Below are 12,091 nucleotides of genomic sequence, written 5' to 3'. Positions count from 1 at the left end.
TTAAGAGCATCAAATGAATAATACTTTTCATGGATATGCATATTAAAAAAACAGCTTCGCGATGCGATAGAAACGCAGTATGGACGATCGAAGAGCACGATGTAGCAGATCAAATAGCTGCGGTTTTTATTTTAGAACAGACTACCTATGCTAAAGAATCAACGTTCTCAAATGAGATCGATATTGGCTAGAAATATGAGCACATTAATTTTGGCAATCAAAAAGTGATAGTCGTTTCGAAGTTAACGTCCTAGTGCAACATCACAATCAAATATGCATCTTTCATGGACGTATTTGCGTCAATACATATAATTACAACGATACGAGATGTGATTGCCGAATGCTTACTCCAGTGTGTGAGACTCGTGATGAATCACATCCTGCCTGGTGTCCAAAAATACATCCTGAAATAAGACCACGTATCGTGACAGTGAGTGAGGTAAAAGAACAGTGATCAAATTCTTCATAAGCATGACGAGCACACCCATTAACTGTTCTCATGTAAACGTATCAAGTTTTCTAATGAAAATATCGCAGTCTTGGGGTCTAAGAAAAATTTTAAGCAAAAAGTTCAGCATAAAAACACAAAGGCCGTTTTCACGACCGACTATCCGGCGAATGCACCTAATTTGACCAAATCTGCACTTAATCTATTTTACAGCAAATATCTTCATTTTATGAGTTTATTTCGGTGTTTTAATCGATGATACTCTCTGATAACATAATACAGCAGACATATAAACAATTAGTGCAACCCTAGCTGATAGCTACTAAGAGACACGCTGACCTAATTTGACCAAATCTGCACCTAATCTGCATCAAATGTGCACCAAATGTGTGCCAGATGGCCGTCGTGAAAACGGCTAATGTTCAGCCGCCTCGCATGTAAGCACAGTCAGCGCGACTGACCTGGTCGTGCGATCCGCTGTGTCCGTATCCAATAGGGTAGTCACCCACGGAGCGGGTGTAGCGCGAATAGCCGCTCCAGGGGGGAAAATCGTACTTCACACAGGGTGAGAAGTGCAATCTCCCAGTGGCCAGTGGAACCATTCCGGCCCACTGTGGGATGAAACATAAGCTTTCTCAGTGGGAAAAGAGACATTCTAGCCAAGTGTGAGACAAAACCAGAACTATTCCAGCCTACTGTGGAGCAAACATAACCATTCCGGCTCACTGTGACACAAAGCCAGAATAATTTCAGCCCGCCGTGGGACAAAACCAGAACTATTCCGGCCCACTGTGAAATAAAACCAAAAGCATTCTAGCTCACTGTGCGGAAAAACATTCCAGCTCAGTTTGCGACAAACCAGAACCATTCAGTGATGGTATGCGGGTGTATAAAGTACAACACGGTGATGGAATGCCGCCGTCGACTTATATACCGACAGAAATAGCGGGGAAGTCGTATGATTGAGACTCGATGGCATAACCAGCTGAAATCAATCGCAGGACTACTGAGAGTGCCTATCACTATCACACACGCAGATAGCACAACGTACGACGATGTTATTTCGGTATGATTTGTGTGAGCTGTATGAAACGTCGGTAAAAACTCTTGGAGATAGCACGCATACCTACTCATAATGTCTATGGCATCATTAATATCGGGGTTGAAGGTGACATGTTTGCATAACTGTGCATTTGCCACAAGTCTCGGCATACGTTGCACGCTAAGATGGCAGTGCATTTCGTGGTGTCCATTTGGGTTTGTATCACTGGCGATCCATACCCTGAACACCTCCGCTGTGTCCGCGTGTGGATGTGCGCGGAACGATGTTTTCCTGTCGCGGTACCGATCCAAATTACTGAATCCCTTGATCAGAATGTCGAGGCTTGAAGAGTTCACTCCCGCCCTGTTTTGGTGGCAGAAGAAAGGTCACAAGTCAAACACAGCACCAAAAGAAGGGAGGTCAGAGATGCATGTGGCATGGTGACTGCAGGTGATGCACACACAGGCCGTGCAGAATTGAAGGCAGGGAACACGGTAGATACAGAAGTAGGTGATGTATTTCTACTCAAAACATTTCATTCGATATATTTTGATATTTTTACGTGTACTAGTGTTACTTGTGTGCATGATGAAACCAAACTAAATGCAGCATTGAGCATACATCGTCATCAAATAAGGCATTATGGGCCAAAATAATAAAAACAAATAGCGAACTGGTACCTTAGGAGAGACTCGAACAGTTTCTGCTCCAGAGCTTTGCAACGGTCGTTGAGGTCCTGCGAAAATAAACAAAAGCACATTCAACGGTAGAATATGCCCTTTTTACGAAAACAAAACTTTCTGAACCTCGGGACATCGCTTTTATAGCAATTCATTAACTTTTTTGAAGGTGGGAGGGTCCCTTTAACACATCATTTACGCGCATGGCTGCAATGACGTATTTTTCTCTGGCCAGCACTGCTGCTGTGTGCTCAGGACATACCATTGGTGGCGGGTGGAGATTGTGATCCAAATTTCTGAACACGTCCAGTGCTCCTTCCCTCGTTAGTTCGTACGGGTGACGACCCCTCTTCCTCAAGCCCAAACCGGCGTCCTTCACGGCTGTCGACAATCGCGGTAAAGGGATTTCAAACAGGTGGGATACCAAATCGGACGGCATGGGCTGCCAACTCAGACAGGTTCATGAAACGCGACAGATGAAGATAGCATTTCCTTATGCACAGATAGCTGCTAAAGAAGGAGTACTTTGAAAAACCAAAATGGACAGATAGAGCATACGACTTATCAAATCAGACAGGAGTACCTAACTATTAAACTAGGCAAAGCAGGCCGCTTCATGAACATATTGGCAACAAAATCGAGAACGCTGACTGAAATAGAATTTGCTATTAAAATTTGGAACTACCAATTTTTAAATAAGATAAGCGGAGTTACCAAACAAAGTAAGTGCAGGTGCCAACTCGCGTACTTCCTTTTTCAGCCAAGAAAAGGGCAAAAGGCGCCACCCGGAGACGACCAAACTGGACAGAATGTGCTACCAACTTATACCAGGGCATTTACCTAATGGAATAGGTGGAGTGCTATCAAAGGGGGCAAACAAGTTGGAAAGCAAAACATTAACTATGACCACCGTATTGATAGTGTGTTGCCGCTAAATTGGACTGTTTGGGAGCCCCTCCGGACAGTTTGGCAGTCCTGTCGTACAATTTGGCAGTCCCGTCAGACAGTTTGGCAGCCCTGTCGTACAGAGTTTGGCAGCCCTGTCGTACAGAGTTTGGCAGCCCTGTCGTACAGAGTTTGGCAGCCCTGCCGTACAGAGTTTGGCAGCCCTGTCGTACAGAGTTTGGCAGCCCTGTCGTACGGAGCTTGGCAGCCCTGTCGTACAGCACTCACCGACGGTACAGCGGGAGTTCGGTTCGGCGGTAACGACAAGCTCGGCTGCTCCGTTGGGCTCAGCTTTGCTGGCAGTCCAGCTGGCTGTCACCTGGTGGTGTCAGATGACAGGTCAGAGGACAGGTCAAAGGATTCAGGACAGTGTCACAATGACAGATCAGAAGACAATGACATGTCAGAAGACAGATCAGAGGATTTCGAATGTTCACAATCGCTACGTTTCCATGACACATCTAAATCGAGTTATATTAGCCGTTTTCACGACGGCCATCTGGTACACAATCTTTATCCAGGAAAGACAGGACGAATGACACCTCTGTCACTAACCTTCCCCCTTCAGCATCCGATCTCCCCTGATCTGTACCTCCTCCCCCCCAAGATTCCTTTACTACCTCCCCCCCCCCTCCGATCTCCTCGACTTGCCTCGTTGGGGAAGCAGGTTTCAACATCCATCTCCACGGTGTCTGCCATCACCTCGCCACTCTCGAGCTGGCTGTAGACGAGCAGGCGCGTCTTGGGACTCATCTCGGGCACCATGTGCAGAACCAGCTCGTCCGTGGCCAAGTGAGCAATCTCACTAGCCACCACGCGGTTGCGAGACATCACCTACACGGCAGAGGAACAGGTTACGACGAAAGAACTAGGAAAGATATGGGAGAAAGAAGAAAAGTCAAGGGTAAGAGAAGATGCAGGCTGATAATGCCTCGCTTCTCTAAAACAATGCCTACACAGTCTATGAGTAAGAACGCACTGCCTAAAAGCCAATATACCTATGAAGAAAACAGTGTGCATTTTAAACAAGCTTGTAAATGCACAAAGCTAGCTTTATGAAATACGAAAAACGTGAAAAACGAAAACGAAAAAAAGCTAAAAAAAAAGAGCAAACTCGCAAGGACCACCCTTACCCCAGCATGTTCCCCTCCAAGCTGACCTGTAGCTGGACGACCAGCGACTCCTTGGGCAGGGTGGAGAGCAGCGGCAGGCGGATGTCGCCATGGCAGGGCAGCTTCACAGGCATCTGGGCAATGTCCAGAGCCAGGTAGGAGCTGGATGGTGAAGTCATCACCGACAGATACTCGTCCTGGCCTCGCCAGTCCGACTGGCGCTTGGCCTGAGAGAGAGAGAGAGAGAGAGAGAGAGAGAGAGAGAGAGAGAGAGAGAGAGAGAGAGAGAGAGGGAGAGAGAGAGAGAGAGAGAGAGAGAGAGAGAGAGAGAGAGAGAGAGAGAGAGAGAGAGAGAGAGAGAGAGAGAGAGAGAGAGAGAGTCAGTTAAGACTGTTAATCCACGCCCCGTTGATTATGGCAACTGGCAAGTTAGTTTTAGGAGTTTAGCAAGTAGCAGGTTTAGCAAGTGAGGGTTTTACAAACTCACTGAATTGGCTGAAAACAATTTATATGCGCTGACGCGCTGTGTTCACTGGGGTTTTTATTTTTGTTCTCTTTTTAATAAAAAGGAAGAAATAAGCGAAAGACAAAGGTTACACTTTTGACATTTCTACATTTAAACCCCCGAAATGATAACCTAGATTCACCAAATTTGCATAAGGAGGAAATTTCCTACAGATTCAACCATCTTGTAAATTTAGTGTCTCCAAGTGTCATAGGAGCCAATGACCAGGTAGTCGTACGCTCCCCCGCCCCTGGCCGTCCGCGTTATGAAAAATGTCCTGCCAGGGCGAGGGTTAAATGTTGAGTTCAAGAAGGGACAGCAACGCACAGCAAATAATATCCGTCAGGGTGAACTTACTGTGATTTTGACCGAATGCACTCTCTGGGCAAACTCGGTCATCTTCAGCTTGGCGATACCTTCGCTGTCTGTCTTGACAGTCGTGCAATCTCGGGCCGTTCCTTTACTAGAATCAGGGCTCACTTTCCAAAGGAGTGGCAGACTCTCCAGCTCTTCACGGAGCTCCGGACTGAGCTGAAAATGGAAATGGAATATGGTTAGCTGGAAAGTTTAACATAAAGTAGCTGGAAAGTTGGATCGTTAAAGTTTTGCTGTTGGGCTATCCATCATAGTTATCGCCTTCTGATGGCTGCTGGTATTTAAAATAATCTATCGGTAGACATATATGCTTGTCCCATGTTTGATTCTGCTAATTAGTCTGGATCTTTTTACCCAAAGTGACATGTTTAGGAGACTTCAGACGTGCTTTGAATGGACAGTCCGCACGGGTCGCGACTTACAGCATCATAATTAATTGCTACACAAATTTAGAGCAGTCGTTTAGCTGATATGCGGCCAATTGATATGTGACCTTAATGGTAGTGTGCCAGCTTTCCTGGACCGTATGGAGTTAATGGCTCAGATAACGAGAACCGGATTTTTAGAACTTATCCATACCTTCAAAACTCATGGAAACGTCTTAAATTCTTCAAATTTTGAGTACCCCAGTGCGAAATTCGCCCCGACGGGTTGTAGGTCGTACCCCAACCACATTTCACAACACTATGAACCAGTATAACGCCTTTTGGGGCGACTAACGGAGCGAGCGAGAGGGTGGGCCTTGCACGTGCGAAATTGCGAGGGGTACCTCCAACTGACTTGTGCACGGCACCCTACTAACTGGTCTCTAGCGATGTGCCAAATTTGGGCACAATCGGCCCAGCCGTTCTCGAGATCTGGAAGCGGCACCCTGCACGTGCGCACGTGCAAAATGGGTCCCAACTGACTTGTGCACGGCACCCTACTAACCGGTCCCTAACCGTGTACCAAATTTGAGCGCAATCGGTCCAGCCGTTCCCGAGATCTGGAAACGACCCCTGCACGTGCGCACGTGCAGCAGCACCCCAACTCTGGCACATGTATATGCAGTGCCTAGTGGGTGCCTACCTACATGCCAACTTTCAGCGCAATCGGCCAAGTAGTTACCGAGATATTGCAACAATTACAAAACTGACACCTCTTCGTTTTGCACGTGGCACGTGCATAAGGGGTCACCCACATGCATCGGGAATAGTCCAATACTTGGTAGAAGGAATGTAGCTACCCTACAAAAATTACCGCGTGTAAATCGGTCAAGTGGTTGCTGAGATATAAGCCTCGCAAAAGCGTGACCACGGCCGGCCGGCCGGCCGGCCGCTCATACTCAGAAATTTCCGTTAATCTAAGGAAAGACTACGCTCGCTTCGCTCGCTCCGTAACAATAAATGCACACACTGAAATCGCTATTACCGATAGGCTCATCCAATCAAGTTTCGATAAACCCGTTCATCATCATCTCCTGCGGTTTCGAACACGCCTGTTAGGTGGTGCGGTAGACCGCGCCCAAAGCCAGGGCCCCGGTAACGTGAGGTAGCCGAGTCGGGGCAGCGTGCGCTGACCCAAGCCGGGGCCGCGCATCCTCCCGGTGTCATGTGATAGCCCGGGGCTGCCCGCGGGGATGCGGTAGACCGCGCCCAAAGCCGTGGCCCCGGCGTGGGTCAGCGCACGCTGCCCCGACTCGGCTACCTCACGTTACCGGGGCCCTGGCTTTGGGCGCGGCTTCTGCTCATACTTTTACCGGGGTTACATGAGCAAGTAAATGCGTATCAGGAACGGATTTTCCTATTCGCTCACCATTGTAGTCCGTTTGTAATGCGTATTAACTCTGCTCATGTAACCCCGAGCTTTGTGGTGCGGTGGTGGTGCGTCGGGCCGCGCGCTCCGACTTCGGCCAAGAAAAATGCGTCAGCTGATCATTGTCATTTCTGCCACTTTCATGTGGTGAGATGGGGTCATAACTTTAGAGACGGCTGTTTCATATCAATTATTTTACATAAAATAATATTTCAAACCATAAATTAATGTTCGACAGCCAAATTAAAGAAACAATACCAAATACCAATACAGGCTTACAGTTTAAATTCGACATTGTGTTGTCTATAAGGGGGTAACTTTATGCCCCCCAGCGGCTCGTGGGTTAAAACTCATGCTCATGGTCGTTCATACTTTTTTGTTACTTCTTATTTTACTTCATGGCTTATGACCTTTTATTGTTCATTTTTTATTTTTTTTTCCATGTGTAAGTATCTGCATTTTTATCCGGGCGTGTGTAAGCTGTCTCATGTCTGTGTGTGCCATATTCATTGTTTTTAATCTTGTGACTCCGTCTTTTAGTGGGTCAAGTGCCTATTGACGGTCTGTTGAATAAATTCAAATACAAATGCAAATATAAATTTTACTTTTTGGGACCTCCGCTGCTCCTGCGACGTCATTTGTAAGAAATAAATTGGCCTCCTAAAATGCGGCAGATGTTGCGCACAAAGCAGCTTATATCACCACGTTTTAACCCACGCACCGACGGGGGGCGGATATCCGCCCCCTCCCCCCTGAGGTTTTTCGCGAATAGCGGGAAAACCGCGGCGCGTAGCGCCGCGAAATTTTGCACGACTATTCTCTCATCAATTTTACACATGGTGTGCAAGTTTGAACCTCCTAACTTTTAAGGTCAGGTCACCAGGTCACTTTGAATGACCCAACCTCAAGTCACTTTTTTGCAACTTTGTCACCGTGCCAGAGCTACAGTAGATGTCGGAGGCCTTTGAAAGTCGCAGGATGTTATTAGGTCATTAGTAGCTACAATTTGTTTATCTCGGAATTTTGATATCGGTGACCTAAGGTCAGGTCAATTTCTCGACCTCCCCATTATGTCAATGGGGGAAAATCAACTCCCTGTTTTTACCACTAAAACGGGTCGGAATGGCTCCATAAACCATACATGACCTCATATACGATCAACATTCACTACCTTGAGGTCTGTTTTGCTGTTGGGCAGCTGTAAGGTCATGTGACGTCATCAAAGGTCACCAGCGGTTTTTTGACAATACCTCCGTACAGGAACAAGATACAGCCGCGCGGATGGTCTCATTGTGTTCAGCTCGTCAAGGCGCATCGAATGATATACATGATGGCCTCGAGGTCACGTGACCTGAGGTCAACCTTTGACCTTGACCTTTCGAGGTCAACATATATATCCTTCGATGCGGATTGATGAGAGGATCACGATGATGCCCTTAGTTTTTTTCCCTATATTGACTAGTTCGAAAGTTATTCGAGAATAACTCTGTCCATACCTAGCGCCGCCATTTTGACTTTTTTGACCCCTGTGACGTCATCTTTGACCTGACCTGAAAATGACCTTAGTAAAAATTGTAGACCTTGTCCGTGCGTATCCCTTGTCGTTTACCGCTTGTCGCTATCTTGCTTCGTTCTCGAGATCTCAGGGGGGGCGGTCATCCGCCCCCCCCGTCGGTGCGAAGTTGGCGCAGACCCCCGTCGGTGCGCGGGTTAACGATGGTTTTAGTATAAGATTTAAAAATCGTTAGATCTCCGCTGACGCCACAAATTCTAAGGGGCAATCAAATACATTAGCCCCTTAGATTCTGAAAATTGGAACTATGAAATCAAATAACTCCGAATAAAAGCAATTATCGATGTTGTGAGCGCGGCCAAACCCTTGGCCAAACCGGTAGGTGCAAGCCAGGGACCCCAATTTGGCTATCTCAACTCAAAACTAATGTTAAGGTGGGATGGTCACTTTAACTGTGATTGAGCGTTTCACATTATCATAAGGCGTGTTTTAAGTAGCAGTGCTACATGAGAAGTTTTTTTATTCCATTTGCGAAAAACAAGCAGTTTTAAGCCCTGGGTCACGCCTTCGGTTTTTCGGACGCGTACAGCTTATCCCATTTTCGGGCAGTGCATCTAACCTTGTTCAGCTCATATCTGGGCAGGAGATAGGTGAAGTCGGCTAGCGGCCACTCGTTCCCTGGTACACGCACGGTCCAGCCCGCGCTCCTGTGGTCAGAATGATGACATCAGTGCACCGTTAGCTGACAAGCAAGAGACGAAATATGTCAAAACGTAGACAAAATCCAGCGGGCGACTGGCGTCTATGTACATTCACTCACTCGCTCACTCTAACCGACTCACTAACTCGCTCACCCCTCCCTCCCTCACTCAATCACTCAATCACTCACTCACTCACTCACACACTCACACACACGCTCACTTACTCTATAACTCACTCACTCCATAACTCACTCAGTAAATACATAACTCACCTAATAACTCTTTTAATAACTCACTCAATAACTCACTCAGCAGCTTACTCGCACGTATGCACAAAGCCCGACCGCACGCACACTCACTCATTCGCTCATTCGCTCACTCACTCACTCACTCACTCGCTCACTCACTCACTCACTCACTCACTCGCCACTCACTCACCGAGTAGGCGGGTAGTACATGGCCTGAGTGCAGATCTCAACCAATTCATTTGTGGCTGGGACTCCGTCGGCATATTTAACTCGGTACTGCGAAACCAATGCACATCACACGCTGTCAGCACAAAGCTTGAATTGTAGGAAATAGTTACAGCTAATAGTGGTTATGTCAATGTTTCACATGTCTGATTTCGGGTTACGCTTGTCCTTTTAGGTACCTACTTATATGTATCCACCGTTAAAGAAGAGAAAATACCTGATTCATTATGGTAGTTCGTGATGCCGTGTTTGGTTTACACCGAACACAGAAAAATAATTACCTAACAACTTTAAACACATGCATTTGTGCGATGGTTGTGGTATAATATATAGTCTGCTCACGAATTTCACCAATAAAGTCTGTGTTTTGCAGTCTGCAAACTATGTAACTGCGGTCTGTGATCTGTATTGTCTATCGATTGGCTGACTCTCTGTTATGTAGACTGTCGTTCCATTGTGCGTTCTGTGTGTGCGAGTATTATGCCAACTCACCACCAGAGTTCGGCTCAGGTTGGCCGGCACCGTCCAAAATGTGACCGCTTGCTCCAGCACCTTTTCCCTGCTACCCCTTCTGATGGTGACAGCACGTTGTTCCACTACTCCTGACGCTGGATCAGTGACGTTCAACGGAATGTCAAAGGACAGCCCGCGTCTGTTCTGTGAACGTGAGGAAAAACATCAGTAGGGTGACACGACGGGAACAAGGTGGCAAATCAGATGATCGTGATGAAAAAGAGATGGTTCAAGCCAAGGACAGTAAGTGCCTAATCATTGAAGGGATCGATGACACAGAATATAATGGTAACATGTGTGACCTACAGCGCCGTCGAATACGTCACTGCTAGCTAGCTAGCCACCACCACCCCTTCTAAGCACGCGGTCAGACCAATGGGCGACGTTTTGGGTCATCCTGTGTTTTGAAAAATCGTTTTGAGTACCTACGGCAACGCAGATGTGCATGCACCTCAGCTATAGTTTTAGGGCGCTGATCTGTGAAAAAGACAGTGTGCTAATCTGAATAAGAAATACTGGAATGAATGAATGGATGAATTAATTGATTAATTAATTAATTAATTAATTAATTAATTAATGATTGAATGAACATTCTTCATTAATTACTGAACCAAACTGGTTTATAGTGACATTAGTTGTACAATGTAAGTACAATGTAAGTTTACAAAGACCTACATTGCAAGTCTGCCGAAAAAGACATTTTTGTCTTTCAGAAACTATTTTGATAATTGATGCATCAGCGTTTATCTGTCGATTTTAGGTTTTTAACAATTCCAATAGCTATGTTGAAAGCAAAGTTGATCAGATGATGCATAAGCAGGAAAACAGGGTACGAATACCTTATCACTGATGAGCATGTCCAGAGTTGCACATCCCCTCGAGTCAGTCTGAAAATCATATTCAGCGGGTTGAATACATACTGAAGTAGATTTTAAGCAAGCATATACAGTTGCATGCACGGAAAATGACTTTTAGCGAACCGTAGGCATTTAATTACACAACACGAAGAAGACAAAAGGTAGGTGAAAATAATTGTAAAACGTAAGCACGGCAGATATGCAGCTGTACAACGGAAACTTCCAATGGGGCTACTTACGATTTCAAAGGCCTTCCAGGTACCATTTACGTTGATTGTATTCGGCGCCATATTTTCCGCATTCACAAAAGCTCCCACAAGGGGAACGCCAAATTTATAGCTGAGAAAGAGAAATGTGACGTTTTCATGCATGTCTGACAGCCATATTACAATACATTGGTAGTCACAATGATGCTGCCTAGCAGCGTATTGGTAGTCACAACGAAGACACACATTGGGTCATGGCATGGTTAGTTACACTCTCCGGCCAAGAGGCATTGGTTCCCAGCCATTTGGACCGTTTTCGGTCAAACCATATAAGAGAAATAGAGCAATCATGCAACATTGGTTTACGTGCTATTTACATGGCGGTGAGTGATAGCCTGAAGGTAAATTTGCCATTTTGACCGGGACTTGGGTGCCGGACGCGGGGAATTATCATCAACTGAGGCAATTATAAGTTCTTCGAGTTGTTTATCACCCCCTCCGACGCTTTTTTTCATTTTTTTGTGCTTTAATTCTCGTCACTGCCGATCAAACTTAGATAGCGAACCAAACAATGAACAGCTAAGCTGATTTCCTTTTGGCAAAATAACATGCAACATGTCTTACTTACACCATAACTCCTTCTTAGGCCCGTCAACCGTCACAGTCAGTTAGTGCACTCTGACCTCGGGGGTCACCATTAATCCGTTCTTTGACGGCCATAAATGGTGATCTACTCACCTGGCGCAAACGGTGATGGTAACTGTCCTCTGTCTAGAGGTTACCGATTCTGGCGATGTAATATCGATGTCGAAAATGGGCGCAGGAGCCACGTCACCAACATGGAAGTTTTCCGTGTGGTAGAAATCAGCAGTTTTGTAGTGTATTTTCCAGTTCGACATCTGCAAAAATGTAGAACATCATCACAAA

At 46.1% G+C, this 12,091-nt stretch overlaps 1 protein-coding gene across 1 annotated transcript in view; it reads right to left on the bottom strand.

Moving 5' to 3' along the window:
- LOC122369376 (murinoglobulin-1-like) overlaps positions 1-12,091 on the bottom strand; it is a 28,694-nt gene that overhangs the window by 4,238 nt on the left and 12,365 nt on the right. Inside the window, exons 9-23 of the mRNA XM_043344080.1 lie at positions 11,903-12,063; positions 11,198-11,297; positions 10,941-10,988; positions 10,081-10,245; positions 9,554-9,639; positions 9,034-9,121; positions 5,090-5,263; positions 4,275-4,454; positions 3,767-3,949; positions 3,344-3,434; positions 2,433-2,551; positions 2,171-2,226; positions 1,730-1,853; positions 910-1,059; positions 349-404 (exon numbers count right to left, since the gene is read on the bottom strand). Coding sequence (XP_043200015.1) covers positions 349-404; positions 910-1,059; positions 1,730-1,853; positions 2,171-2,226; positions 2,433-2,551; positions 3,344-3,434; positions 3,767-3,949; positions 4,275-4,454; positions 5,090-5,263; positions 9,034-9,121; positions 9,554-9,639; positions 10,081-10,245; positions 10,941-10,988; positions 11,198-11,297; positions 11,903-12,063 — 1,781 coding nt within the window. The remainder of the gene's footprint in view (positions 1-348; positions 405-909; positions 1,060-1,729; positions 1,854-2,170; positions 2,227-2,432; positions 2,552-3,343; positions 3,435-3,766; positions 3,950-4,274; positions 4,455-5,089; positions 5,264-9,033; positions 9,122-9,553; positions 9,640-10,080; positions 10,246-10,940; positions 10,989-11,197; positions 11,298-11,902; positions 12,064-12,091) is intronic.

This window comes from Amphibalanus amphitrite, unplaced genomic scaffold (assembly GCF_019059575.1).
Source record: "Amphibalanus amphitrite isolate SeventyFive unplaced genomic scaffold, NRLGWU_Aamphi_draft 001029F_arrow, whole genome shotgun sequence".
Taxonomy (NCBI): domain Eukaryota; kingdom Metazoa; phylum Arthropoda; class Thecostraca; order Balanomorpha; family Balanidae; genus Amphibalanus; species Amphibalanus amphitrite.
Note: the sequence above shows the minus strand (reverse complement) of the source record. Positions and strands in the feature narration are given on the sequence as shown.